Source organism: Bos indicus x Bos taurus, chromosome 15, assembly GCF_003369695.1.
Source record: "Bos indicus x Bos taurus breed Angus x Brahman F1 hybrid chromosome 15, Bos_hybrid_MaternalHap_v2.0, whole genome shotgun sequence".
In the NCBI taxonomy this organism is placed as follows: Eukaryota; Metazoa; Chordata; class Mammalia; order Artiodactyla; family Bovidae; genus Bos; species Bos indicus x Bos taurus.
Window position 1 is genome coordinate 20833055 of NC_040090.1, and position 26435 is coordinate 20859489.

At 44.3% G+C, this 26435-nt stretch overlaps 1 protein-coding gene across 3 annotated transcripts in view; it reads left to right on the top strand.

Annotated features, from left to right (window-relative positions):
• WT1 (Wilms tumor 1) overlaps positions 1-26435 on the top strand; it is a 51174-nt gene that overhangs the window by 4185 nt on the left and 20554 nt on the right. Inside the window, exons 1-5 of one of the 3 annotated variants that reach the window (XM_027562734.1) lie at positions 1706-2049; positions 2257-2379; positions 2803-2905; positions 12698-12775; positions 13813-13863. In XM_027562734.1, the coding sequence (XP_027418535.1) occupies positions 1839-2049; positions 2257-2379; positions 2803-2905; positions 12698-12775; positions 13813-13863 (566 nt within the window). In that variant the 5' untranslated portion in view covers positions 1706-1838. Of the gene's footprint in view, positions 1-1705; positions 2050-2256; positions 2380-2802; positions 2906-12697; positions 12776-13812; positions 13864-26435 lie in introns of those variants that run through there. The other 2 variants (XM_027562733.1, XM_027562732.1) reach the window with 2 other exon arrangements.

Here is a 26435-nt window from a genome sequence, read left to right on the forward strand (position 1 = left end):
GCTGCTTTGCCGGGCCGAGAGGAACCGTGGGAAAGGCGCTACCTTGGCCGCTCGAGCCTCTCCCTCTAAGGCCTGTAACAATACAAGGAATCTTTGAATAAGCTGTCCCCTTTGGCCGGCAGCTGTCTCTCCTCCGGCCCCTGGCCCCCGGCCCCCGCCTCCGGGCTCTCCGCGCTTGTCTCAGTGCAAGGCCCCGGGACCACGCTCTCTAATCAGTCCCGCATCCGATAAGCTTCTAATTTAAAGGGCCCTCTCCCCTCCTCTATGAGGGCGCTTTTACCGATGTGCACCCCCTCTCCGGAGAGGGGGGGGGGCTTGGGAGCCTCGCGGGGCGCGGAGTCGAGGCGATCCATGCAGGAGCGGCCTCCCCAAACCCCTTGCCCCTCGCCGCGCACCGATGGTGGCGGGGGCCCGCCTCCGGGGACAGCACGGTGCTCCGGCCACCGGCTAAGGAATGGAGAAGGGTTCATCTAGAGACAACTTCTTTGTCGCTCCTGTTTCTCCTCTTTATTTAAAAAACAGTTCTTTCAAAATTCGGCCTTCCTCCTGTAAAACTGGGCGCTCCGAGCCAAATTTCCCTTGTCAGCTGATTGGTAGGCCTCAAACAGCGCGGCCTCCGTTCCCAAAAGGAAGTGCCTGGAAGCGCCAGCGTGCTCACCCACTCCTGACAGCTAGCGGGCCGGGGGTTATCTTTGCCCACTTAGCAGGCCAGAAATAGAGGCCTCTGGGGTCATGCAAATTGCTAAAGCTGGTGGCTTCTTAAGTTGTCAACCTGTGGCGCCAATTGGTGCGAGAGACTTGTACAATTCGTTTAATAAGACCTGCTCCAACCTTCCCTCCGACTCTTTAACACATCACATTCCCCGAAGTGGACTGTAGAAGCTTGGTTATGGGTTTTTGTTTTTGTTTTTGTTTTTGCGGGGTGGTAGGGGGGCGTTTAAAAGACGTGGGTATTACCTTTCACTGTTCAATCTAAGTCTTCAGGGACGTTTGTTGTAGAGCCCTGATTATGCCTGGGCCAAGAGTTGGAGAATGGGGGTTGTTTGACTCACCCCACTCCCAAGAATTGAGGACGGGGCTGGTTGGAGGCTCAGCTCAGTGCAGGAGGCGGGGCCCAGCGAGGGCGGGGTGGGGGGACTGGGTTCAGCCCAGTGGCCCTGCAGGGAGCCGATGTGAGCTTCTGGACTAATATGATTCCTCACTTGGCCAGGACCTCAGTTCAGAGACTACGGAGCCTGCGCACAGGAAAGGACCCCACCATTGGGTTCAGGACTCAGAACTGATCCTAATCTTAGCTGGAGGATGCTTTTCCCCCAGAGGCAGCTACAGTTTTGCAGAAGCCAGTGGGGTAAATATTTTAAGTACTTTGGTGACAGTAATCACAGGAGACTACGTTTTTTTCAACCACCAACACGTGTTCTCCCCGCCCCCCCCTCCACCTTCGGAAAGCTGGGGAAGAATGCCGCGACATTGCCTTCGGTTTCTCAGCAGGGAAACTGAGGCATTGGACCCCGTGCGTACCATGTAGGGAAAGGGAGGTACACTGTCAGACACACTCTGAAACAAACAGGTTTCCCGGCCTGGGACGCGAGGAAGTCGGCCCCTGCAATGATGGTCACAGTCCGATCCTCAGGGCGCGAGCTGGGTCCGAGGAAGGCGCAGGGTCGAGGCCCGCAGGCCCAACTTGAAAGGCCACTTCTTTTTTGCCCCTCACCAGCTTTCCCGAGGGCTTTGGGTGTCAGTGGTGTCGGGTCGCGCAGCCTCAGACAGATAACATTACTCAGTAATTACTCTCCCCCATTTAAAGCCCAGGCCGTTTAACTGGCCCCGAGTAATTAATGAAAGTTGGTGCGCGGGCCTCTGATTTACGGCTCCGAGTCAGCGCCGGGTCAGCCGAGCAGATCCATTTTGGTCGCCCGCCGCTGCCCCTGCGGGAGAACCGAGCTGTTTTGTTTTGGGGGGAGAACGACTTTCTCCGCCGAGCGGCTGAAAGTTTTCATACTGGCGAGGTTCGGTGCAGAAGCCGCGGACGTCGTGAAAGACAAGGGCGTAAATAAATTGGGAAACTCTGGGGAGGTCTGGATTTTACTCGGGAAAGGGCGGGGAGCATGTCCCGAGGTCACACTGGGCCCGGCTTCCCTGGGGGCTGATTGACTCGGGATCCGAATGCGGGGCTGGGTGCTCCTCGCCCGGTTTCTGGTTCACAGGGTCCCTGACTCCCCGCTGACGCTGTTTCTCTCTCGGCCTTGTCCGCAGGATACAGCACGGTGACCTTCGACGGGACGCCCAGCTACGGTCACACGCCCTCGCACCACGCGGCGCAGTTCCCCAACCACTCCTTCAAGCACGAGGACCCCATGGGCCAGCAGGGCTCTCTGGGTAAGCCGGGGTGGGGGTGGGGGCCTTCTCCCCTTCTTCCATGCCACCCCTGCCTCCCCAGGACTTTCCAACTCACAGCAAATTGGGGAAGGGAGAAGAGGACAGCTAGAAGAATTTTAAAAATAGCCTAATCTCAAAAGAAAAGATTGTTTTCTCCCACTCCCTAGTATGTTAGCCCCATTCCGCCGACACTGCGAATGTCCAGAGGGTCTTTTTCCGTGTTCTGTGCGGTGACTGCTTAAAAAAGAAGGTAAAGGGAGAAGCTTAGCTCGCTGTGATCTGGACACCCGTCTCTCGGCACGGCCCCGGCATCCAGGCCCCCGTGCGCCCTGCACAGCCTGGGGGCCCAGCCCCCCCCCCCCCCCCGCGGCCCCGCACCCCCAGCCCTCCGCGCTCTCACCCGGCTCTCCTGGCTCTCTGCAGGGGAGCAGCAGTACTCCGTGCCGCCCCCAGTCTACGGCTGCCACACGCCCACCGACAGCTGCACAGGCAGCCAGGCCCTGCTGCTGAGGACGCCCTACAGCAGGTAGGAAGGCGCTCCGCACCGGGTCTGGGTCCCCGCGACCCCGGAGGGGGCGCTCGAGCTGGAGGGCGGTGTCCGCCGCCGGGCGGCCCCGCCTGCGAGTCCTGGAGGCCACGGGCGCCTCGAACCCACTGGGCTTCCTGAAGCAAATTAAAGCCCATCTCTTGGTTCCTATCTGAAAGACGTAGGTTTCCCGGTCTCCTGGTGGTCTTACTTTGAATATCAATGAGGGCGGTTACCGTTTGGAGCTGAAGAGCAGAACTTTGAGGATTTTATTTTTATTTTTTGGTAAGGGCTCTTTGCTAGGAGGACTTCAGCCTCCTCGGGATCAAGGATTAAACCCGGGGTCCACTCCCACCCAGTCAGCCAGTTTGTCTCCCTTTTCTAGCCCCCTCCTCGCGCGCTGGACACACTCGCCAGCCTTCTCTGGGACCATTTCCAGGGCGCGTACACTCGGGCCACCACCTTCTCCCCACCCCAGTCCCCCAGAGTCTCGGGTGCGGCAGCGCCCTGGGGGCGTCTTCCCCAGAGCCCCGCTGCCCCAGACTGGATGCGGGATTGCAGGCGGGCGGCTGCGGTGCCTCCGCGCCCGCCCTTCTTCCTGATCCCGGGAGGCGGAAAACCAGCTTCTTCTCCCTCCAAGCTCTTTTCCTGCCCCTCGTGCCTCCTCTGCTTTTGCTCCACCCTCCACCTTCTCTTCCCCCAAATTTATTCTTCAACTTTGGGTGAACTTGGCCGGCATCCCGCGTCGCCGATAGGGTTGCCTAGTAACTACACCCGCCGGAGCCGGGAGGGAAGTGGCCGCTAGCGGCCTTTTGAGGCCGGGGATTGGGCGCGCATTACCTCATTTTCCACCCCTACCCCCGACCCGGTGCTGCGGGGATCCTGATACCGACTGCCCCAGACTCATCTCCATCTTCCCTCCCCTCCTTTGGAAGACCCGGGGCTGACGTCAAGGGAAGGAGGTAGTGAGGTAATGAAGGAAGGAAAAGCGCCTGCCCTGGGAGATTGGTGGAAGGAATGGCCGCGCCTGGGGGCCCTCCAGTCCCACAGGTGGAGGAGGGGAAGGGGTCTTCGTTTCCGAGCTCGCAGCGGCTCATCCCAAACCCAACGCCCCGGAGTATGTAGGAAACCGAGCCTAGAACACTGGTCTGATTCTCCCATTCTGGGGAAGGACTGGGTCCAGCCCACCTACTTCTCTAGGCCTAGAGTACACAGACTTCGGAAACCTTTCCTTTTGACTGGGGAAATCCGGCATATCTAATCTGATCTTGGATTCAAGATCACGTTTTGTTATTTATTTTTTTCTTTTTTTACGCCCGACCTCCACTAGATTTTTTTTTTTTTTTTTAAGAGGGAGAGGGCAGGAAAAAAAAAAAAAAAATCATGCAGTTTGCCCAGGTTCAGGAAGATTTCCTGGAGAAGGGCATGGCAATCCACTCCACTATTCCTGCCTGGAGAATCCCATGGACCTAGGAGTCTTGTGGGTTACAGTTCATCGGGTAGCAAAGAGTCAGGACACGACTGAGCTACTAACACTTGCCCAGGTAGAGATTGAATGATCACACCTTCTCACTCTCCTGTCTCCCTCTCTAGCTGGCAGAACCCAGTTCTGTTCTTGGTACAGCAGGCTCAGGGATCTGCTCCTGGCAGACATCTCTGCACTTGCCCTTGGTGGTTCAGCTCACTGGAATGGGTACAGAATCTGAAATCTCTGTTGTAAAGCACCTCCCCAAGCAAAACTGAGATGGTGGGATCATTGCCATCTTTTTTAAGGAGCTGCTTCTGCCTGTTTCCAGATTGGCATTGCTCTTATTCTAGCCTTGGGGTGGGATGGGCTTTGGAATGGTTCCTGGTGGGATGACTTTGGCCCAGTCCTTCCTCCTTGGCTCCTGGTTGATGCCTCACCCCACGCAGAGAGGAAGACCTTGATGCTGGAATGGGTGCTGTTTAAATGGGCTGGGATACCTCCTTGGAGGTTGGGGACTTGGGGGGCTTTGGAGTCTGATTCAGTAGTGACACAGCTACACATGTTTCTTACTCCCCCCTCTTTCAAGCCTAAGTCCACCCTGTGGGTCTCTAAGAAGGGGCTGAACAGCCTAGAAAGGAGTCTGGGATAAAGTGATCACAACCTCTGGCTTAACAGCAGTTCTCCAAACTGAGTCCCTGTGGTGGATTTTGACTTGCGTCTGAATTTGTGGTTGCTATGAAAGTAGGAAAAGTCACTTGGATTGCATTTTATACATAAAAATTTCACATTTTCGAATCCATCTTCTAACTGGCTGCTGTATAAAGCACTTTTGTCAGGTTCATCTTTCAGAGTTATTTGCTTATTCCTTTCTTCTTTCTACATAATTGGAACTTCTTTGCTCACTTTTGTATGAATGTCATAAAAATACCATTTTCTCTTGTTATAGAAAAATTTCTAAGTAATAACATCTCCTGAAAAAAAAATTTGTGACCCCTGTAGGAAAACTTTGCTCCCTTGAAGTTGGTGCTGCCTGAGTCTTTGAAGCTCCATCCACCCTAAATTCACAACGTTTCTAATCACCTTTCAAAATCAGATACTTCTCCTGCAGTAATGATGGATGTACAGGTGTAGGGATGTTTTAGAATATGTGCATCCACATTACTGCTGTTGTGTCATTTCCTTCTTTCCTACTTCTAAAAAAGTTTGAAAGGTTATTTAAATGCTTTTGTGAACACAGTTTTTGAAAAACATAGGAAACACAACTAAACTTTAATCACTTAGATATTCAGTGGTTCTTCTACTGGTCCCTGGCTCTGTTCCCTTTTCTGTCTAAAATTGGGACCTCCTAGGAAAGGCTTGCTTGTATTTTTTGAATTTGTATTTTGTTTGCCTCGTTGCACTTGCTAAGGCAGCCTGCCAGGACTCTTTGTCCTGCCCTTCCAAAGCTCCTTCTGTCTCCCCAGTCTTGGATTTAGCCTGGGGTTAGTGTATTTGGTATATACACTGACATTAAATAAGCACCACACAATGTGAATTTGCTATGAGAAAATTCTCAAAATTCTCTATTTGGAGAGAACGGTAAAGTGACTCCTGTCTTTCAGGTAACAGATCTGAGGATGTACAGCTATATACAGATGTGATGAGTAGTGTATAAAAAATGACCCCAGTCTACTTATGGAAAGTGTTAAGAGATCATTTTCTCCATCCTTCTCTGCCCCCCTCATCCCTCATATTGAGGGTGGGCAGAGCTTATTCTGAAGGTCACTAAGGATTCTGGAGCCAGATTTCAGCCCTTCTGGAGCCCAGAGATCATGCAAGCCCCGATTACATAATCGCTAGGCTTTATTGCATATTTTATGCTGTGGCATACTGTGCTACAGCTTCATTCAACTGACTCATTTACTTCTTCTGATTACCTTTGAGGTCGATACTCCCATCCCCACTCTGCTAAAGAAGAGATAGATTCAGAGACTCAAAGTAACTTGCCCAAGTTACCTAGCAGTGAGAATCAGAACTAGGATTTGATTCTCAGTCTCTCTTGTCTTTAAAGCCCACAGGGATTCCAGGTCACTCACTGTCCTCCACCTGAAACATTCCCCTTGTATAGCACCTTTGCTAATAATTGATAAAAGCAAATGCTTATATAAGCTTACTACCTCCCGAAACCATTCTAAGCACTTAATCTTACATTTAATCTGTAATTAAATGTAAGACTTACATTTAATCTGAAACTTTTTGAGAGTTTCAGTAGGTTATCACCCCCATTTTGCAGGGGGGTAAACTGAGGCCTTTGGAGGTGAATTTGCTTGGTGAGACGCAGTATGGGACAGAACAGGTGTGAGGCTCTGCATCCATCCTCTCTCCTGGCACCCGGCTGCCTGTCCTGATGCTTAAGGGCGCTTTCCTTTCCAAAGGTGCTGTCTGCCCTAGGTCTTGCTCGAGGAAGGTCTTTATTCCTCACATCTGTGAAAGAAACCCCATTATCCTTTGGTTTTACCCATAGTTTGCAATCAGAATCGCTCTGTGGATCAGAGGCAGTATTTTCATCAGTCAGTATTGTAAGAGCTAACTTGAGCTTTCACTCCAAAAAGTCTTTAACTTACCAAGCCTCCGTCTTTCAAACTCCCGACTCCTCCAGCTTTGCCTTTACCAGTAGTGAGAACTACTGAAGTTCAGTCCAGGCGCCTAAAGAAACACGCTGAAAGGGCAGAGACCTTTCTCTTCATCCATCCAGACCCAGGGGGAGCAACAGCTTCCAGGGCCACCCTGATTTGTGCTTGCCCAGAACAAGGTCTCAGGGAAGGTGGGACCTTCATGCTCCTATGAGGGGAAGAAGTAGTGAAGTCCAACTGCACTAAGCACAGTTTTCTCCTGATGTTGACCTATAACAGGCAGCTAGCAGGGCTTTCCCTACTCACTTCCCTTGAATCCTCTTCCACAAGTCCCCTCTCTCGGCTGCTTGCTGAGCCCCTTAAAGCCAGCAGTCCTTGACCATGCCCATTTCATGGGTTGATTCTCACAGCTACTTTGAAAAGGAGTTCTGGGCCTGAAAAATATTCCCACACGCACTAATCTTTTTAGACATTATAGTTTCCTTTTCATTTTGTTCTTTTACTAGGTTTGTGTATACATTTTTAGTAACTGTGCTACCAATTTAAACGAGAATGCTTATTTCCTTTGGCCCCTTGTCAGGTAAAACTTCAAATGCAGAAGCAATAGTTGCTGATTTGAATACTTTTGATTGAATGGTGATGATTCACCAGTGATGAAGTTGACAGTGGAGTCTGTTACCATACAGATTGTCTTTCATGTGAGAGAAGCTTCTAGCAGCTTATAGAGCTTCTGGGGAATCCAGTCAGTGGGAAGTACATGATCTGCCATTTAGGTTGGCCTTCAATGTAGAATTAAATCAGAGAAGAGCGCTCACCTGAAGAAATAAAATCATAATTAATAATGTCTCTTTTTACATGTACGTCTAAAAATACTTGATATGCTGTACAAGCTTCACTTAAGACAATACTTGTTTCCCATATAGGTAGACATGAAGGCAGAAAGTCTGAAGTGGTTTCCAGGGTGGTGGGCAGTGTTATCAAAGAAAGGTTTGACTTGAACTTGTCTCCAGGGAGCGGGAAAAACCTAGTTTCAAATATTCCTGCAACTTTTGTGCTGATCAAGTGTTTATGAATAGAAGATAAAGTCCCGGTGGGTTTTTCTTTGGTTCACTGGTGAGCTAGAGAGAAATGACAATACCAAGAGATTGACTGTAAAATGATTATTCACCATAGCCTGCTGGGCAGAAATTATTGAACAGGCCGCCTCCATGGCGCCTCGGAGGGAAGAACGCAGGAAAAGGTCTGCGTGGAAATTTATCTGCAGCCTCTGTGCATGGGCCTTGGTTATCAGGTAGAAGTTTGGGGCAAAGCTATTACAGAAAACTCTGGGAACATGAATTCTGAGCACAGATGCCACTTACATGTGCCTTTTTCTTATTGGGAATTTTTTTTTTTCACCCCGGGAAACACTTTTCTTCCACCAAGATGCTGGTTTGCCAGCTGATAACCATCTGGCAGGGGGCTTCCTTGGTGGCTCAGTGGTAAAGAACCCGCCTGCAGTGCAGGAGACGTGAGTTTGATCCCTGGATCAGGAAGATCCCCTGGAAAAGGAAATGACAACCCACTGCAGTACTCTTGCCTGGGAAATCCCATGGACAGAGGAATCTGGTGGGCTACAGCCCGAGGGGTCACAAAGAGTCAGACACGACTCAGTGACTAAACAACAACCGCCGTCTGGCAGAGGCAACTCCGGTCGTAATCAGTCTTCAGCAGCCCTATTCCAGTGGCAAAAAGAATGTTTCTACCTCATTCTTCTGAATATACTTAAACACACTTAAAGATGAAAATGTACTTGAATTACACATACATTTGAAGAGTGAGGGAGTTCTGGTCCAGATAATAGCAGAGAGCTTTTCTCTTCCTTTCTCTTTGTGCAGAGGTCGAGAACTCAGTAATCCTGGAGTCCAGGCCAAAACAAACTCTATATGATCTACTACTGATTTCCTTTTAAGTTCCCCTTTTTGCTAGGACTGACTTCCTTTTATTTTACTCCAACTTGCATTAATCCCAGTTATAGAAGTTTCTTTCCTCTCTCCCTTGCTTCCAACTTCAAACATTTCTTACATAGGAAACCAGTAACTTTTTTTTTTTTAATTTCAAGATCTACTTGAAAGAAAATATAAAAGACACCATGACCATATATTTTGGAATATATTTTGGCAGCCGGCAATTTCAGCGTTCCTTTCCGAGCAGACAGAGTTAGATGGGGAGCTGAAATGCCTACGTGACCACTGTGGTCGCTGTGAGCCAAACCACCTGCTTATCTGATCCCCTTTGGGAACGAGGTGGTCGACACCTCCAGTGGTTATTTAGTAATTAGATGCTTTGTTTGCCAGGGGTCATATATTCCTTAACTGGTGCTGCCTCTTTCTGTGGGTTTTCATGATGAGAGCTGGGTGTTGACCGATCGCCTGAAGAGATCAGAGCTTGGGCCTGGTATTTTTAGCTCAGATTCACATTTTGTCCTCTCCCAGCAGCAGCTATTGTCATTACTGTCATTGACTTCCAGTTGGAAGATGGTGCCAACCAAGCTGACTGACTGAGCCACTGAGGAGCCCCAGCCAGCAGAAGGCAGGATGTGGTTAAAATTGTGCTCTGATTCTATGGCCAGCCTCAGGAAATCTATTTGTTTTTTTTTTTTTTTTTGGTTTTGGCTTGGGAATTTTCTGAAAGCCCTTCTCCTTGGGCCCTTTCCACCTTCTGTCCTCTTAAGAGGATTTGCAGGCTGAACTGTCAGGACTACTGAAATCCAGCAGTGGGGGTCCTCCTGGGACCTTGGCACACTATCCTCTTTCACCTCCAGACTCCTGTCTGCACTATTATCGTATTGTTTCTACTGTTATTTAAATAGCAGTGAGAGAACAAGGCTCAGAGCTCAAATAATGCCAAGAAGCCATTAACGGGGCAGGGCAGAGTAGAGGTGGGGGCATCAGGCAGGTCAGCACTAGGCAAGTCTCTGAGCCTCTGTCCTCCTCTGATAAATGACGACCATAAGGCAGTCACAGTTATGCCTGCCTCACAGAGTTGTTGTGATGAATATCGGTGATGTGTGAGTGGACTGTACAAAATCTGATGGATTAGAAAAAGTGAAATATGTTATCTGTGTAGTCTTGAAAGAGTTATTGTCAGAGCTTCACAACATCCCTGTAAAGTTAGACTGATTGAGATTAAAATTCCCATTTAACAGATGAGAAAACTGAGGTGCAGAGACTTGAACTGATTTGCTCAAGGTCCTAAAACCTTCAGAGGAACCCTGTTCAATAGAAACATAATGTAAGTCATCTACTTAATTTGAAGTTTACCAGTAGCCACATTTAAAAAATTAGAAACAGAAAATTTAAAAATATTCTATTTAACCCCAAAAGCCCAACTCTTATTTCAGCCTGTGGCACTCTCCATATTTCAGGTTCTAAACAGCCAGAAGATACATATATAAGGCATAGATTCTGTATTTAAGAAGGTTTGCTTTCTGGGGGCCAAGAAAATGTACTTAAAAACTTATTTTCTCTTTAGGAATCTGTTGGACTTATTTTTTAAGTCTGTGAGAAAATTCCAGAATCATAAAGTTAGATATTTGGGACTCATTGACCCATATGTGTAAACTCCTGTCACCCATCTTGCTTCTCAGACCTCTTGAAAATTACAGTGTTGTTAGTCTTATGCAAGGATGAAATAATTTCAGAAAGATCCCAATCCCAGTAGGACCTAGGAAAATTGTCATCCGGGGCTGAGTGATTTTAGTTGGTGAACAATTTTTAAAAAATCAGTGACAAAAACAGAGAGCTGCCTGGGGAATACAATACCGGTTGGCTGAGATTAATGGCAAGATTAATAAATGGATTGCTTGATGAAAAGGCACAGGAGAACAAAAACCAGTAGAGATTGTGGAGGAGGCCGCTTATTAATGAACTGTCAGCCCAAAGAAAGTTCAAGAAACTCCTGTGTTAAATGCAGCAGGCTGGCACTTCTAATAAAAATTGGGGTCCTTCAGGAATTAATTACACTGGCCTTACAGCAAGAATTCGTGGAATTGCGAAATGTAGTGGCACAGACCAGCACCGGCCGCTGCTGCGAACAGAGAAGCTGCTGGAGAAACTAATCTTTTTTTTTTTCATTGATATGTAGTATATTGTAGTAGCATAATAGCCAGTTGGACATGGGGATGAATGATGGGGTCCAGATAGGCACTGACTAATGAAACTGCACATACTTGGAGTTTGAAGTCACTTCACATTTCATATGTAAAATTCCCTCCTGGAATCTGACTTCCTCCTTATTCTGTGTGCCCGCCACTAAGGAGTTCCAAATAATTTTCAGAGTCATTCTATGAGAGGCAGATGGACTCTACCGTGATTTATCAAGCGATGTTGAGAGAGAGCACAGGGTTCATTTATTCCAAGGGATACATGCTGTTACTTCCCTCACCCCTCCACAGGTTCCCTGTTTGGCTGGCCTGACAAAACCTTCTCTTAATTAAACTTGGTGTTGCCTCTGCCCGCTGGATGAAGCAGCCCAAAGGAATGCGGTGACAAGGTGGAGATTGTCCAGAATTTGAGATCTGGTATCACACACATTAGATACTGAAAGTTTCTTACCTTCTTTCCCTTCTGCCATGAAGGTGGAATGGAAATGGTCTGTAATGTGTTTAGACCCAAGGTTCCCAGACAAAACCATTCATCTCTTGGGCCTCAAATTTCATAATTAACCATTTTACTTCAGGACTAAATGTATCCCTAATAGAACTTGGCTATGTAGGAGATTTCTGGTGATCGGTTGGTATGTTAATTTTCTAGGAAGGAGATAAATATGAAATTAATGAATTAGTAAAAATAAAAGCATGTAATAAAGATGTTGAGTTATACCATGTAGGATACTTTTGAGAAGAGTGTTATTTTAGGAAATAAATACACTTTTCTATAATGCATTTAGAGAAGTGTTTTAAGACGTATGCAATAAACATGGTTTTAAAAGTTGTATGTGAAAAAAAGAGAATAAGTTTTGGTTGGTTTATATGGTGATACAGTTTTCCTTTGGGATCTTAATGTAAATGATCAGCCATTGTTTTCCCTTATATAATAAAGGTCTGGGTTGGGGCCTTTGAAAAAAAACTCCGTTTGACTTATACCATGACCATAAAATTTATAGAGAATGATTCCTTGAGTTGTATCTAGAGTTTATCATCCTCTTCCTTCTGCTTGTCACATCCTTGAGTATTAGACCATCCATCACCCATCACTCTTTGACTTTTCAGGCCCTCATAATCCACATGATACTTATCCTTTTGATTAAAACAAGTTAATGGCCTTTTCACGAATAATTAATCTGCTGTCTTTCTACTTTCAGCTCCAGGCTTTTAACTTTAATGTTGAGCTATCCAGCCTGTGTTGCCTTTCAAAGTTTCACTCCCTTTAGCCTCTTCCCTTCAGAGGTTTAATACCTCTTTAGAAACTTCAGTGTTTGCTCTACTAAGGTTTTTTAAAGGCTTCCAAATTGTTCTCACATCCTTTCTTGCTGTGTGTGAAGTGAATGACATGGAGATCAGTGGGATGAAATGAAAATCATTTTAGACTCATGTATTCTGTCCATTCTGGAAAATATGGAGGCTTTCACTGTAAAGAAAAGTTAAAAGTCTATTGCTTTTTGGAAAAAAAAATTGCACATATATATATGTTGTATACTATGAATTTCTAACTCTGGACGTTTTTCTGACAGTGACAATTTATACCAGATGACCTCCCAACTTGAATGCATGACCTGGAATCAGATGAACTTAGGAGCCACATTGAAGGGGTAAGTTCTCTACTCTGTTTCCCGTCAACAGTAACTTACACCTGTTTGAACCATTTTCAAGGTCCTTATTCCATGGGAAGACAGCACAGTTGTAGAATAGGCGTGGCTCTCTACAGAATTAGGATGCTTGCCTCCTTCTCCCAGTTGGTCAGTTTTGTTCAGTATTAAATTTTTAGGAATATGGTTAGGGGATGTTTTTGTCTAGAATGTGTGGGTTGAGAATACTGGGAAAACTCCATATGGCCTTTCCTTATTGAATGTTTTAGAGTTCCTCAAAGTTGTGTCCATTCAACCTTGTTTAATATTTATGTTTGGCTTGTGATATCACCGAGGTTAATCATTACATCATCTTCCCGAGAAATGCTTTGAGTTGACAAAGTCCAAGATCTAAGCTTGTATCTGAAGGTGATTTGGACCATCCAAAGTCAGATGTGGTCACACCTTGTTGCCTCAGGAGGCTTTTATCACATTTGATACACAACCAGAATACAGAGAACACAGCAGTCAAACATAGGTAGCGGCAACGCTTTGCACCTGGAAATGAAAAAATCAAGGTGGGACTTAACAGTGAAAGAAGTCACTTTCAGTTTTGAATCTGAGTGGATAGGCCGTCAGATACGACAGTCACGAAGCCCCTGTTGTGTAACAGGTACTCATCTGGGTCCCCTCATCCTGTCTTCCCAATGGCATTATCATGCCTCCTAGGCACTGTTATCCTGTTTTTCCAAGAAGTTCATCAAGCTCAGAGATTTAAGTCATTTCCCAAGCTCACATCATACCATGTGTGCGATAGAGCTGAGATCCAAGTCCACTTCTGATTCCAAAGCAAAGGCTCTTTCCAGTCTCCCTGTGGGGCCTTCTACTCCCCACCCCCACCATCAGCCCGGGTGGGATCAGGGTCACAGTTCAGCACTCTTGACTAGACAGCTGGCACCTCGTCTCCGTGTATTTAGTGGCTTCTCATTGGATTGTGGGATCTGGGCTTGCTAGAGCCATGCATGCTCCAGTCCCCATTCCCACCTCTTCTTCTTTTCTAGAGTTGCTGCTGGGAGCTCCAGCTCAGTGAAATGGACAGAAGGGCAGAGCAAGTGAGTGGACAATGCGATGCTGGCAAAGCAAACCATGTAGGCCTTGTTGACTGGCAGCTGGGGTGATGTAGGAGTTAGGACTGACGGCGGGAAATCAGGGCAGCTGCTGGTGCACAGGGATGGGAAGAAGTGATCCATTTTTTCCCCCCTCTCTCTCTCTCTGCCTCTTATTTACTGTAGATATGTATGTGGGTAAAAATGGAGGTGGTGACATTTCTCATCAGCATACCCCTGGAAAACAACTTAAGAAATGATGCCTTAGGAACCCTGCTCATTTCCTGGCAAATGTTTCAAAAAAAATATTTAATTTGTGGTATTACACATATTCTTGTTACATCGGTCAAATCTTTCAGCCATACTTAACTTGCCTTTTCTCTATTTACCTTTAAATCTCTCAGGGAGAACTTAATTTTTACCCCAAATCTATGGTCAGACTTTTCTGCAAAGACTTTTTAGAATTCCTAAACATCTGTGTTTTCCAGAGCCTTACAGCCTGCACCCTGGGACATTTTTGTAACTGTTTCTTTTGATTTTGTTTTCTCTGCTTAAACACCAGAACCAGCCTCCCTCTTCTGGCCCTTCTTTCTTTTGTTGGTTCTGTGCTGTTTTTTGGATCATCCTTTGGTGATCAGCAAAGTTGTTTTTCATCTTCTAAAACTATTAAAGCCTTCTTTCCACACTCCAATTTTTCAACTATTTTAACCAAATCTCCACTTCCTTTCTCTAGACCTGAAGTATAAAAGTCTGCTGTTTATTGGGAATTTTTCTCTCCCCACTTCCATCCAAGGGTTGATGACAATTTCAGCATTGTATCTTTCCACCTACTTGCAACTTATGTTATCTTTCCTGGTCCCAGCCTTTCTTTCTGAATCCCTTACTTTTCTTCTCCTCCTCTCAGAATTCAGTAACTCTCCCCAAACTACATGCCAAGAATAGATAGAACATGATTGCGAAGTGAGGAGTATGTTTCAGTTTTTTTAATTTCTTCATGATGGAATATAGGCTTGGTTTGTTTACTTAATTACAAGAATTATGTATAAGGAATCTTGGCATATATTTTAATCTGGGTCTTTCCATTGGTGAGATAATCTTGGTATCTTTTAAAATCTTCAGGCACATGGTATTAGTCACTTGCTAGAGAGTCAGAAGCTATAAGGATGAAGTTCAAAGTGAGAATAAATTTGTTTTGTTCAATCCTGTATAAGAAACAAAAACTAGAAGAGTTTTCATTGATCTGGTGTTTACATTTTGGAAAAGGATTCTTGAAATCAAGTGACTCCAATAGATAGTCTTATAAGAGTACTGTAACTCTTTGGAGAACAAAAAGTTACAATTGTCTAGTTTATCTTCTCTCACATTGGGTTTTTGATCTCTTTGGCACATACTGTAAGTCAGCTAAATGTTTGCTTCTGTGTGGGAATTGAATATTTATCTAAAGATGGGTGTGAACCTTATTGGGCCAGATGTGAAGGGCTGTATGTACTTCTCTTTTGTTTTCACGACAATCCTGTAGTCACACACATCTTTCAGATGAGGGCTTGAGAGGTTACGCTACCTAACCAAGTTCACTTAGCGAGTGAGTGTCAGAGCCATGTTGGAACCCACTTCTGTCTGACTGCAGGATCTGGGCTCTAGCTTAGAGTTTCTTAAACTTTTTAGACTGTGACCACAGTTTAAAATACCTTTACACTGAGACTGAATGTATACAACACACACATACACACACATTTTCACAAAACAATACTACATGCTTTACTTACTGATGTTTTCTACTTTATTGCACATCATCTTAAAAAATGCTGGTTGTGATTTTACAACTCACTAATGTATCATGACCCACAATTTGCCTCTCTTTTAGCTCTGAAAATAGCAACTCCTTAGCTCTTTCCTTCAAGCCCATGAACAGCTGAGAACTGGATACAATCGAAACTAATATCCCAGTAGTAAGTGGTTTTCCCCAGGGGGTACATAATCTGAGTAGGTGTCTTTATTCTCTGTACCAAATTTGTTTCCCTTTGTCATGGTATGAAAAGGCTGTTCATGGAAAATTTGGGAAAAGATACTCTGCAAAGAAAGACAAAGAGAACTAACTGTATTTTTGCATTAATCCATAACTAGTGTCTGGACACTATCTGAAATCAGTGGTGTGAAAAGTCAAGGTGACAGCGTAGATCGGTAACAGGGAAACTGGACGTCTGAGTCATGTTTTGGGGGAAAAAAAGATATAATTTCTAAATCGCTCATAAAAAAGAAGCATTATCACATTTTTATTAAAAGATTGTGTACCTGAGACTAATACCCACTAAATATTTGTTCACATCTTCTTTCTTTGAAAATCATACTTTTTTAAAAAGAATAAGCTTGTTTCCTTGTGTCCTAAGCAAGTCCACAGAGACATCTTTCATCAGATGTTGGGAAGCAGTGTTATACTGGGTGGGGATAGAATTTTAGGGATAGCAAGGGCAAGATAAGAAGAAAACATGAAACATGGGCGAGGAGGGGCTTCCCGATCACTCAGCCAGTAAAAAATCTGCCTGCAGTGTGGGAGACACAGGAGATGTGAGTTGGAGCCCTGGGTTGGGAAGATTCCCCTGGAGGAGGAAATAGCAACCACTCCAGTATTCTTGCCTGAAAAATCCTATGGACAGAGGAGCCTGGCACGCTACAGTTGATGAGGTCGCAAAGAACCGGACACGACTGAACAACTAAGCACCCACACAAGGGGGAGGAAAGAATCTTGCCACTGATTTACTCCTCTCTCTCCTTCTCCCTTTACTCACGTTCATCTCTGCACGCCCGTAAGGATCAGAGCTGCTTTCATGACGTCAAGTGGGAGAATGTTGTATTTCAGTTTAAGTCAAAGAGAAGATACCTTATGAAGCTACTTTGCTCACTCTGACCGCTTTCCTTACCTACAAACAATGAGATTAAATTTTCTAAGTGGGTCATTGGGAGAAAAAATTGCAGGGAACTCTTTCTCAGCGCTAGTCCACTTTTCTGAACAATTGTGTGTGTGGCACCTTGCAATGTTGTCTGCTTTGTATTTCTTTCGAAGCATTTTTTGTGCGTTCATAACGCCTGCTGATTTCCTAACGCTGCTCCCAAGCCCAGCTCCTCTGTCAGCCTCTGTTTTGTCTCTTCTGAAGAAAATATCCTGCAAAATGGAGAAACACATCAACCTTGACCGTGGTCCAAGTTGTTAAAACAAGGAAGAAGTTATTCTCTGGGGACTTGGGTAGGGGGAGTGGGAAATTGAAGACAATAGCAATGTGAAAGGAGTGCTGAGCAAAATGAATGTCCCCTTGGCTGGTCCAAGAAGTTCAGACTGTTGGGAACACACAGTATTTGACCTGTGGATGCTTGAAAGGAAAAATGAAAGATCTCAGGATGAGTGATGTATGGTGAAAACAAAGCTGCGTGTTTGGGTAGGGCCAAGGCTGTCGAATCTGGAGAAAATCCCCACTAGACATGGTCTCATCCCTGAGAACCTGTGCCAGAAGAGATAGCTGTCTCCTCTGGCTGGGAGTTCCAACACATAGCCCAGCACCTTCCCTCTCCAGCCCGTGAACAGAAGGTATCCGTCCAAGAGATTTACTTCTTGAAAATGGATAGCTTGCTTTTCAGGGGCTCCTGGAGCTTGTGATGCAAACACAAAGGTGGAGAGAAGCGGCTCTAGGAATATCAGCATTCCTGAGGGCACTCCTCCACCTCCACTCCCAGGATAAAGCTGTTAATTTCTTCTTTTATATGGTTACACTTATACATTTCAACTGTGCTGGACTTGGCTAGAGTCCGTTAGCTGGACTTCCCAGAACAAAGCAGGGGACTCTCTTGGGTTTGCAGGATAGAGATGAGGACTGATTTAGTCCCGTCTCTCCTGTTCCTTTTAGCGTGGACTGGTGCAGTGGTTTCTTTGTCTTCACTTCACTTCCCTGCTGCTTCTTTCCCGCCTCTAGCTTTTCATCTTTTCCCCCTTTTCTCTTGGGGCATATATTCAATTCATGTATAAATTTATAGAACAGAAAATCCAATTTTATAGGAAAGGAGATTAACACTTCCTGCAGCAGCCCCGATGAAACTACTGTTAATATCATGTTGCATACCCTTCAGACCTTTTCCCATTTGTGTCCTTTTCTTTTTTATAACAAATGATTGGCTTCGACTTAGATCTGATTCAGCAAAGGTAGTTCTGTAGGCCATTGCAGAGTTCTGTGTTTTGACCTTCATGAGAGTGCTTTTGAAAATATTCTCAACCTCTTAAAAATACTTGGCTGTAAAAAGCATTTGGGGCTTTATAGACTTAGCGCCTCCATACTGTGTTTCTAACTATTCTGTTTTAAAGCAGGGAATGAGTTTTATCTTGTAAACAGAAGGATAAATAACAGATCTGTTCAGGTCAGGAGAAGAAAGAAACTGAGCGGGAATCATACAAAAGGAAGGTGGTGATGAAGGGGGTCCAGCTGGGAATGAGGAGCATGGTGGACTTGGTGCAGGAAGGGGTTAATGAGGGTCCCAGTCTGTTGATAAAGGTGTGTGTTGGAGTTTCACAAGGTATATAAGGTGAATGGTGGATCTCTTTCATGACCTCAAGGAGTCTTTTGGACCTCTCATGTCTATGGTTCCATCATGGGCCTTTTTGAGACCCTCTGCTTTACCATTTATTATTCTCCCTGTCATCAACCCCCATCCCCCATTATAATCTCTAACTAGAAAAACATCAGTATAGAAGCTGCACTCATGAAATGTCATCCAAATAAATACACCTCTGGAATGAGGGGCTGCTGCCTATGTTAGTAGGGTTTTTTCCTATTGAAAGTGAACACGTTCATTTATTCTAGTTTTATTTCTAACTCTTCACTTTAAAAGCAAAGTTACAGATGTAGTGTTTTTAAGGCTAAGATAGTAACTTTATCAAAATGAAAACAGCTTTTCCCCCCTTTATTATAAAAGTAACACAGGCTTATTATATAATGAAAAAATTCAGACAGTACCAAAACATTATAAAGGAAAAAAGAAAAGTCATGTGTTATCTCACCACACAGAGATAACTAGTTTTTAAACATATTAGGGTATATTTGTATCTGCAGAGAAAAAAATTCTGGAAACATTTACTGAACTATTAACTGTAGTTGCCTCTAAAAAGATTAGAGGGAAAGGGCAGAAGCCTGATAGAGATGAGTTTAAGAGATCCCTGGCGGCTCAGCAGGTGAAGAATCCCCTGCAATGCTGGAGATGTGACTTTGATCCCTGGGTTGAGAAGAGCCCCTGGAGAAGGAAATGGCAATGTTCTCCAGTAATCTTGCCTGGGAAATTCCATGGACAGAGGAGCCTGGTGAACTACTGCCCATGGGGTCGCAAAGAGGTGAACAAGCCTGAGCATGCGTGCACTAGAACTAGGAGGAGACATGCTGGAGACATTGTATTAAAACAACACACTTCCCTGGAGTTTTGCAGCAAAAGGAAGCAAAGAAGTGGGGTTCTAGCTCAGTAGGGAGAGAGGGTCAGGAAAAGTTGGGTTTTTAAAAATTGTTTTATTTATATTTAGATGGAAGCACTTGCCTGTTTGCTATTGAGACATGATCAGGAAAGGTGAAATTAATGATGGGAGGGGATAGAATTGCTAGAACAGGGTCCTTGAAAGAGAAGAGGCTTCATGGGCACCTAGGAGCTGAGATAGTTCATCTAGTGGTAATACTGGTTACCAAGAGCTCTTTGTTTCTAAGGATATTAACCCTTTGCTTGTCATATATACGGCAAATATTTCCTCTGTTTTGTATTACATTTTAACATTATTAATGTTTTTCTGTTAAAATTTTTATTGTCATAGTAAAACTGATCAGCTTATGTTTCATAGTTTCAACTTTTGGCTTTTATATTATGCCTAGGAAGATTTTTCCAATTCCAAGTTGTTGTTTTTTTTTAATTTACTTTCTATCTTTTGGTATATTTTTTTGATTGACTTCTTAACATTTAATTTATTCTGAACTTACTTGACAACTGGATTCCACCTTAATTTATTTCTAAATTTATTTCTAACTAGTCCTATCCCCAAACTGCTTTGAATAATCCATCCTTATTACCTTTATCAATTCTTGTCTCATTCTATGTATGTCAGATGTCCCTATTTTGAATTTCCTCCTTTTCAAGATTTTTTAATCTTGAAAAGATTCATGATCTTAATGCTTCTGGCTTCAAACATTTGTTTGAGAACGAGTGTGATTCCTTTTAACGTATTACAAGGTTTTTCTTCTGTTTCTTCACCTTGAAATACTTTATGTTACTAATGTCAGCTGAAAAAGTGAAAGTTGCTCAGTCGTGTCCAGCTCTTTGTGACCCCATGGACTACACAGTCCATGGAATTCTCCAGGCCAGAATACTAGAGTGGGTAGCCTTTCCCTTCTCCAAGGGATCTTCCCAACTCAGGGATCAAAGCCAAGTCTCCCACATTGCAGGTGGATTCTTTACCAGCTGAGCCACCAGGGAAGCTCAAGAATAATGGAGTGGGTAGCCTATCCCTTCTCCAGGTGAATCTTACTGACCCAGGAATCAGACCAGGGTCTCCTGCGTTGCAGATGGATTCTTTACCATCTGAGCTACCAGGGAAGCCCTAATGTCAGCTGTAATGTGGTGCCTTTGAAAGAGATAATTATGTACACTGGCCTTCACATGTACCAATCTCCATTTCAACTGGAGAAGCAGGAAAGGGCTTAGTCTTAACACCCCTGAGCTTGATTCTGAGGTTTTAGAGAGGATTTTTTTTTTTTTGGTAATTGAGAGTACTTGAATAAAAATTTTCAGATTTAATTTAAGAGTGTATGAGCAAGCTGGGTGGGAGCCTTTGAGAACTCAGGCTGAAAAAGATCCTGCTAATTTTCCCCACATAGAATTTGTCTATCATGTGAATTTGGGACGCCTGTTCTTAGGGTGAAGCTAGGAGCAGTCTCTGGCCATAGAGCCAAAGCACTGAGAATATAGAACCCAGTGAGTTAGATGAAATTGGGACTCTGATGAACTAGCACTTCAATACCAGACACATGTAAGGGGAGACCCAGCTCTTTCTTTTATGGTCTGGTGAGGTTGTCTGTGAGAACATGAGTTCCTGTGTTTGTATGTGTTGAAGTAGGAAGCATGCCTAAAAATATTCTTCCCAGCAGTAGCAGTCAGTAAGTAGAGTGGGATTTCTTTTGAAGGGGAGCTGTATTCTCCCCAAACTGTTGTGGGAAACTAGATTTTAAATTGCTTTTAGCTCTGCTCTGAGTGTAAAGTAAGAGAGAAAAGGCAGTTTGAGGAGGTTTGTATACCATTTCAAATGGTGAGGAAAGCTTGATGGTTCATAATGGCTGATTTATACAAACGTTGTTATCAGGCTATTAACCACTCAGCCTATATTCCCTATTAAATCGTGGCCAACGACTAGACTGTATGAAAGTGAAAACATGAACTGTGACTGTAATGAAGCTCTTGAAACAGGAATCCAAACAAGTTTCAGTAGTAATAGCTAACATGGTTGGAACAAGTGGTCATTCTCCAGAAGGTAATACTTGGAAGAACCTTTCTCAGTACTCACTTATAGGTATCGTGTTTTGGTATGTTTGTTGAAAAATAAATCCGGTTACTTTTAGATAACTGTTATATATTAGCAGGGCTTTTTCTATAGCAAGTGGCACAACTTCAGTTGTAACTGGCCTAGGTCAAAGAGGGAATTTAAATTTAGCGGCTTACTGTATTTTAAATCCCCGCGTATGGATTCAGGAGCTGAGACAGTGTCTTTAGGACACTTTCATTGTCCTTTGCCTCTGCTCTCCTTTGTGTTGGCTCTCTTCTCAGACAGGCTCTCTTTGTTGTGACAAAAATAGCTGTTTTTGGTACCTACAGTTTCATAAGAAGACTGCCTCCCTTTTGGTCTTTCTCCACCAAAGGACCCAGGGAAGGCTCTGATTGGCCAGGATTGGGTCGTGTAGCTAGAGAATACGGTGATCTGATTGGCCAAGTCCTAGGCATGTACTCACTCCTGGAGCCTGAGGGTGGATTCGAGAGGGGTGGCTCCCTGAATGGAGAAGAGGTCTATTTTTCCAGAGGAAGGTGGGCAAAAAGATAAAGGGACACTCGAGGGATTTGAAAAGTCAGACTTAGTGAAAGCGGAGTGGGTCCTCTTCCCCTCCAGATATGATGTGGAGCGGGATGCTGCAGGGATGTACAAGACCTGGATAGAAAATAAGGATGGAGTCGGGATGGGGAGCCTACTTTCTAATGCTCATGAAAAAATGTTCATTAAAAAGCATAATAGTAAGAATTATTAGTATAGTATAATTTTTAATGGAAAATGATATACAAATATTTTAATTACACATAAAAAATAATAGGTCTTTTTCTTGAGGTCTGAACTGAAATGAAACACCTGAAGGCAGGAAGAAAATAAATTTTTCAAGTAAAAATATGGCTGATTGTTTTTTGCAGACTACTGAGGAAATCTGATACTCGTAAATTATCAGTTACTTATTTTTTTTTAAAACTCAGTCAAGTTTAACTTGATTGTTTCATTTTTATATTCTGCTTTCTATGTTGGATTAGTTAAAGAAACTGCATCTTTCAGTCTTTGTTTTCAGTATGCTTGTTCCAGCTATAGGGAAATTATATTTTCATTCAGTAAAGCTTTAAACCCAAGCATTCTGTTGTGACCACGGAGGCTTCCCAGGGGACTTCTTGACCCTAAGCCTCTAGGACTCATCAGTTCAAGTCCGACTGCCTCTGGCTGGTCCGTGTGTATGGTGAGCATTTGTGCATAGGGTTATTGTTTTGTTGGGTTTTTTGTTAATAATTGTTCTCTCTTGTCTCTTTTGGAGAAGGCAATGGCACCCCACTCCAGTACTCTTGCCTGGAAAATCCCATGGGCGGAGGAGCCTGGTGGGCTGCAGTCCATGGGGTCGCTAAGAGTCGGACGTGACTGAGCGACTTCACTTTCACTTTTCACTTTAATGCATTGGAGAAGAAAATGGCAACCCCCTCCAGTGTTCTTGCCTGGAGAATCCCAGAGACGGGGGAACCCGGTGGGCTGCTTTGGGGTCGCACAGAGTCAGACACGACTGAAGCGACTTAGCAGCAGCAGCAGCAGCAGCTTGTCTCTTTTATGCTGTAACTGCCCTCCCCGCCCCCACCTCCTCTCTTTTCTCATACTCTGATTTGTTGAAGATAGCAGGTCAATTGGTCAGTAGAATATTTCACAATCAGGCTTGGCAGATTGCTTCCTCTTAAAGTCTTTTAACTTGGGATGTCCATGCCCTGTTTTTCCTATAAATAAGTAGTTAGATCTGAAGCCTTGATTAGATTTGGGTTCCTCTTTTTTTGGCAAGAATAATTGAGGAATGGTGGTATGTTCAGTTTCATCTCTTATGTTTAAACTTTCAGGAAGTGAACTTTTAAAACGTGATTCCATTGCTCTTTTCCCTCAAAACTGGCACACTAGACAAGGGTGATGGTTCTCAAGGCTTGCAACAAAGTATATTTTCTTTTTGCACAGTGTATTTTCAACACCAAAAAAAAAAAAAAAAAATCAGGCATCTAAGCATCTCATATATAAGCCTAAGTAGCAAAGATGGAGCCAGAAGGGTTGATGAGTAAATTTCATTTTCTAGATACACCGGAGTATGAGTTTTCCCCAGGTGTTTCCCTTTAAATCTGATTAATTCTGCAGAGACAAGAAGAAGGAGGTGAAGAATGGGGGGTTATTCACCTGGCCAAAGATTAGAGGTGGGAGAGAGAAATCACAGGTGGAGGTTTCCCCTTTTTGAATATGCATATCAAATGCTAGTTGCCCTCAAAAGGCTCTCTCTTTTTTTTAAAACTTCTTCTGTTGATAAGGGATTTCAGGGCAGCTCTGGTTTTCCTCATCTGTAAAACCTCAATTCCTTTTTATTAATCTTCTTGTGCCTGTGAAATATCAAAATTAATCATTTCTAAAGAAGTTGCTCTTAAAACATTAAGTTTTTTCTGGGTCGAACCTCAGTGTACAAGTTTTTAGCAGGAAGAGGGCTCATAAGTTGTGTTATATGAGGGACATTTTCCTGTTTTTACAAACTTTCTAAGGTCACATGATTATGTATTTTAAAGCTATCTAGGAAAAGCAAACTTTCTTAGGATACATTTTAATGCATTTTAAAGCTGTTTAGGAAAAGGTACAGTCCGTGTCACAGCCAAAAGTGGAGTCATGAGATGTATGCTCTGCTGGTAATTTCTTCTGCTTAGTTTATTTTCCCAGTTAGGTAGAAAGAAATTTTCTTGTAAAAATTTTGTTCACCGTCAACTGCTCTATTGCACACAAGCAGACTGTTTCCTTCAGCGTACTTTGCCCTTTCTTATACCAAATAAATATTGTGCCTCCAAGCAGAAGCTCAGGTGTGCTAAGAGTACATATTTCAACTTGCCCCTCACAGCCCCCATTCTCCTATCCCACTCCCACTGCATTTTTCAAACCTTCAGACATGGATAATTTCATTCATACTCCAGGAGAAAGGAGCTAGGGATTATTCAGGTGTCATGATGATAGAAGTGAACCCAGGTTGGGCTTGCACCACCAGAATTGTCCAGCTGGCTTTGAAGGAAGACGAGCTACACTGACCTGGATGCAAACGCCCTGTCTGCTGCTTGCCATCTATCTGACTTTAGGCACATAATTCGATCTTTCCTTAAACCTCAGTATTCTTTGCTTTAAAACGGGGATCGCACTGTTAAATGCCATTTGTTGAGGGCATATCATGCACCAAGCAGTGCTTTACTTACCTAATCTCATTTGTAACAGTTTGATGGGGAGTACTGTTTTTCTCATTGTGCACGAAGCTGAGGTCAGAAAGGCTAAGTCATTTGCCTCAAGTGATGCCCTTAGTGACTCCTAGCATTGTGCTAAGGATAAAAAGTGTTTTATAGATCTTAGTCGGGCTTCCCTGGTGGCTCAGATGGTAAAGAATCTGCCTACAATGTGGAAGACCTGGGTTCAGTCCAAGGATTGGGAAGATCCCCTGGAGGAGGGCATGACAACCCACTCCAGTATTCTTGCCTGGAGAATCCCCATGGACAGAGGAGCCTGGTGGGCTATAGTCCATGGGGCTGCAAAGAGTCGGACACGATTGAGTGACTAAGCACACACACAGATGATCTTCCCGACTCAGGGATTGAACCCGGGTCTCCCGCATTGTAAGTAGACACTTTACTGTCTGAGCCACCAGGGAAGTCCAGATCTCAATTATCAGGCTTAAAAGAAGCATATGAGAAATAATTTCTGGGGTTGTTAGTAACCTCATGCATATAACTGTAGACCTGAACATTTTGTTAGGATAAAGTTACTGAGTGATTTTTTACTTTTGCTCCTCATATAGCTTAGCTCTTCGGTTTTCAAGCAAGTATATAAAATTGGTTATTGCTTCATTTTACAGAGGAGGAATCTGAGTCAGAGTTTAGATGATTCACCCATGACCACAGAGTAAATAAATGATAGACGTGGGCTGGAACACAGGCATTCAGATGCAAAACCCATGTTTTTTCAGACTGATCTTTTGGGTTAATCTAAAGAATCTAGGTTAATTTAGCTCTGTCAAATATATCTGAAAGAAACCAACAAATCCAGTTCCTTTGGTATGGTAGCCTGAAAAATGACTCCCAAGGATATCCAAGTCTTCATCCTTGGAGGCTGTGAATGTTGCTTCCTGTGGCAAAAAGGGACTTTGCCTACGTGACTAAGTTAGGGATCTGGAGATGGGGAGACTGTCCTGAGTACCTGAGTGGGCCCTCACTGTAATGAGTGTCCTCATAAAAGGGAGGCAGAGGGAGATCGGACTACAGAAGAGTGACTGGGGATGTGGTGAAGGCGGCAGGAGGTCAGAGTGATGTAGAGATGTGAAGGAGGGGCCGAGGAATGCGGGTGAGTTCTGGAAGCTCAAAAAGACAAGGAAAGCTATTCTCCCTGAAGTCTCCAGAAGAAAATAACCCTGCCAACACATAAACTTTAGTGCAGTGAAGCTTATTTTAGACTTCTGGTCTCCAGAATTGTAAGAGCACAAATTTGTGTCCTTTCAAGCCACCAAATTTGTGGTAATTTGTTACAGCATCTGTGGAAAACAGATACACTTCAACTTGTGTGTATGTGGGTGTATGTGTGTTAGTCAACTCTGTTGTTCCAGATCTGCTACCCTAAGGACTGTAGCCCGCCAGGCTCCTCTGTCTGTGGAATTTTCCAGGCAAGAATATTAGATTGGGTTGCCATTCCTTTCTCCAGGGAATCTTCCCGACTCAGGGATCGAACCTGGGTCTTCTGCATTGCAGGCAGATTCTTTATTGTCTGAGCCACCAGGGAAGCCCCATACTTCAACTTACTGCGCAAGAACTGCAGTTTTCGGTCTGTAAGTCAGTGCTTAAGCCTACTTTGAAATGGGCCAGTGATGTTTAGAGGTAAACCGCTGACCCCTATAGATGATAACTTCTGGATTTTGGTCTAGGAGCACTGACCATTCCTGCTGTTCAAGTATGCATCCTTTCAAACTTTCAAGGGTTTGGAAGATTCTAATGACTCAGTACTTAAAGAA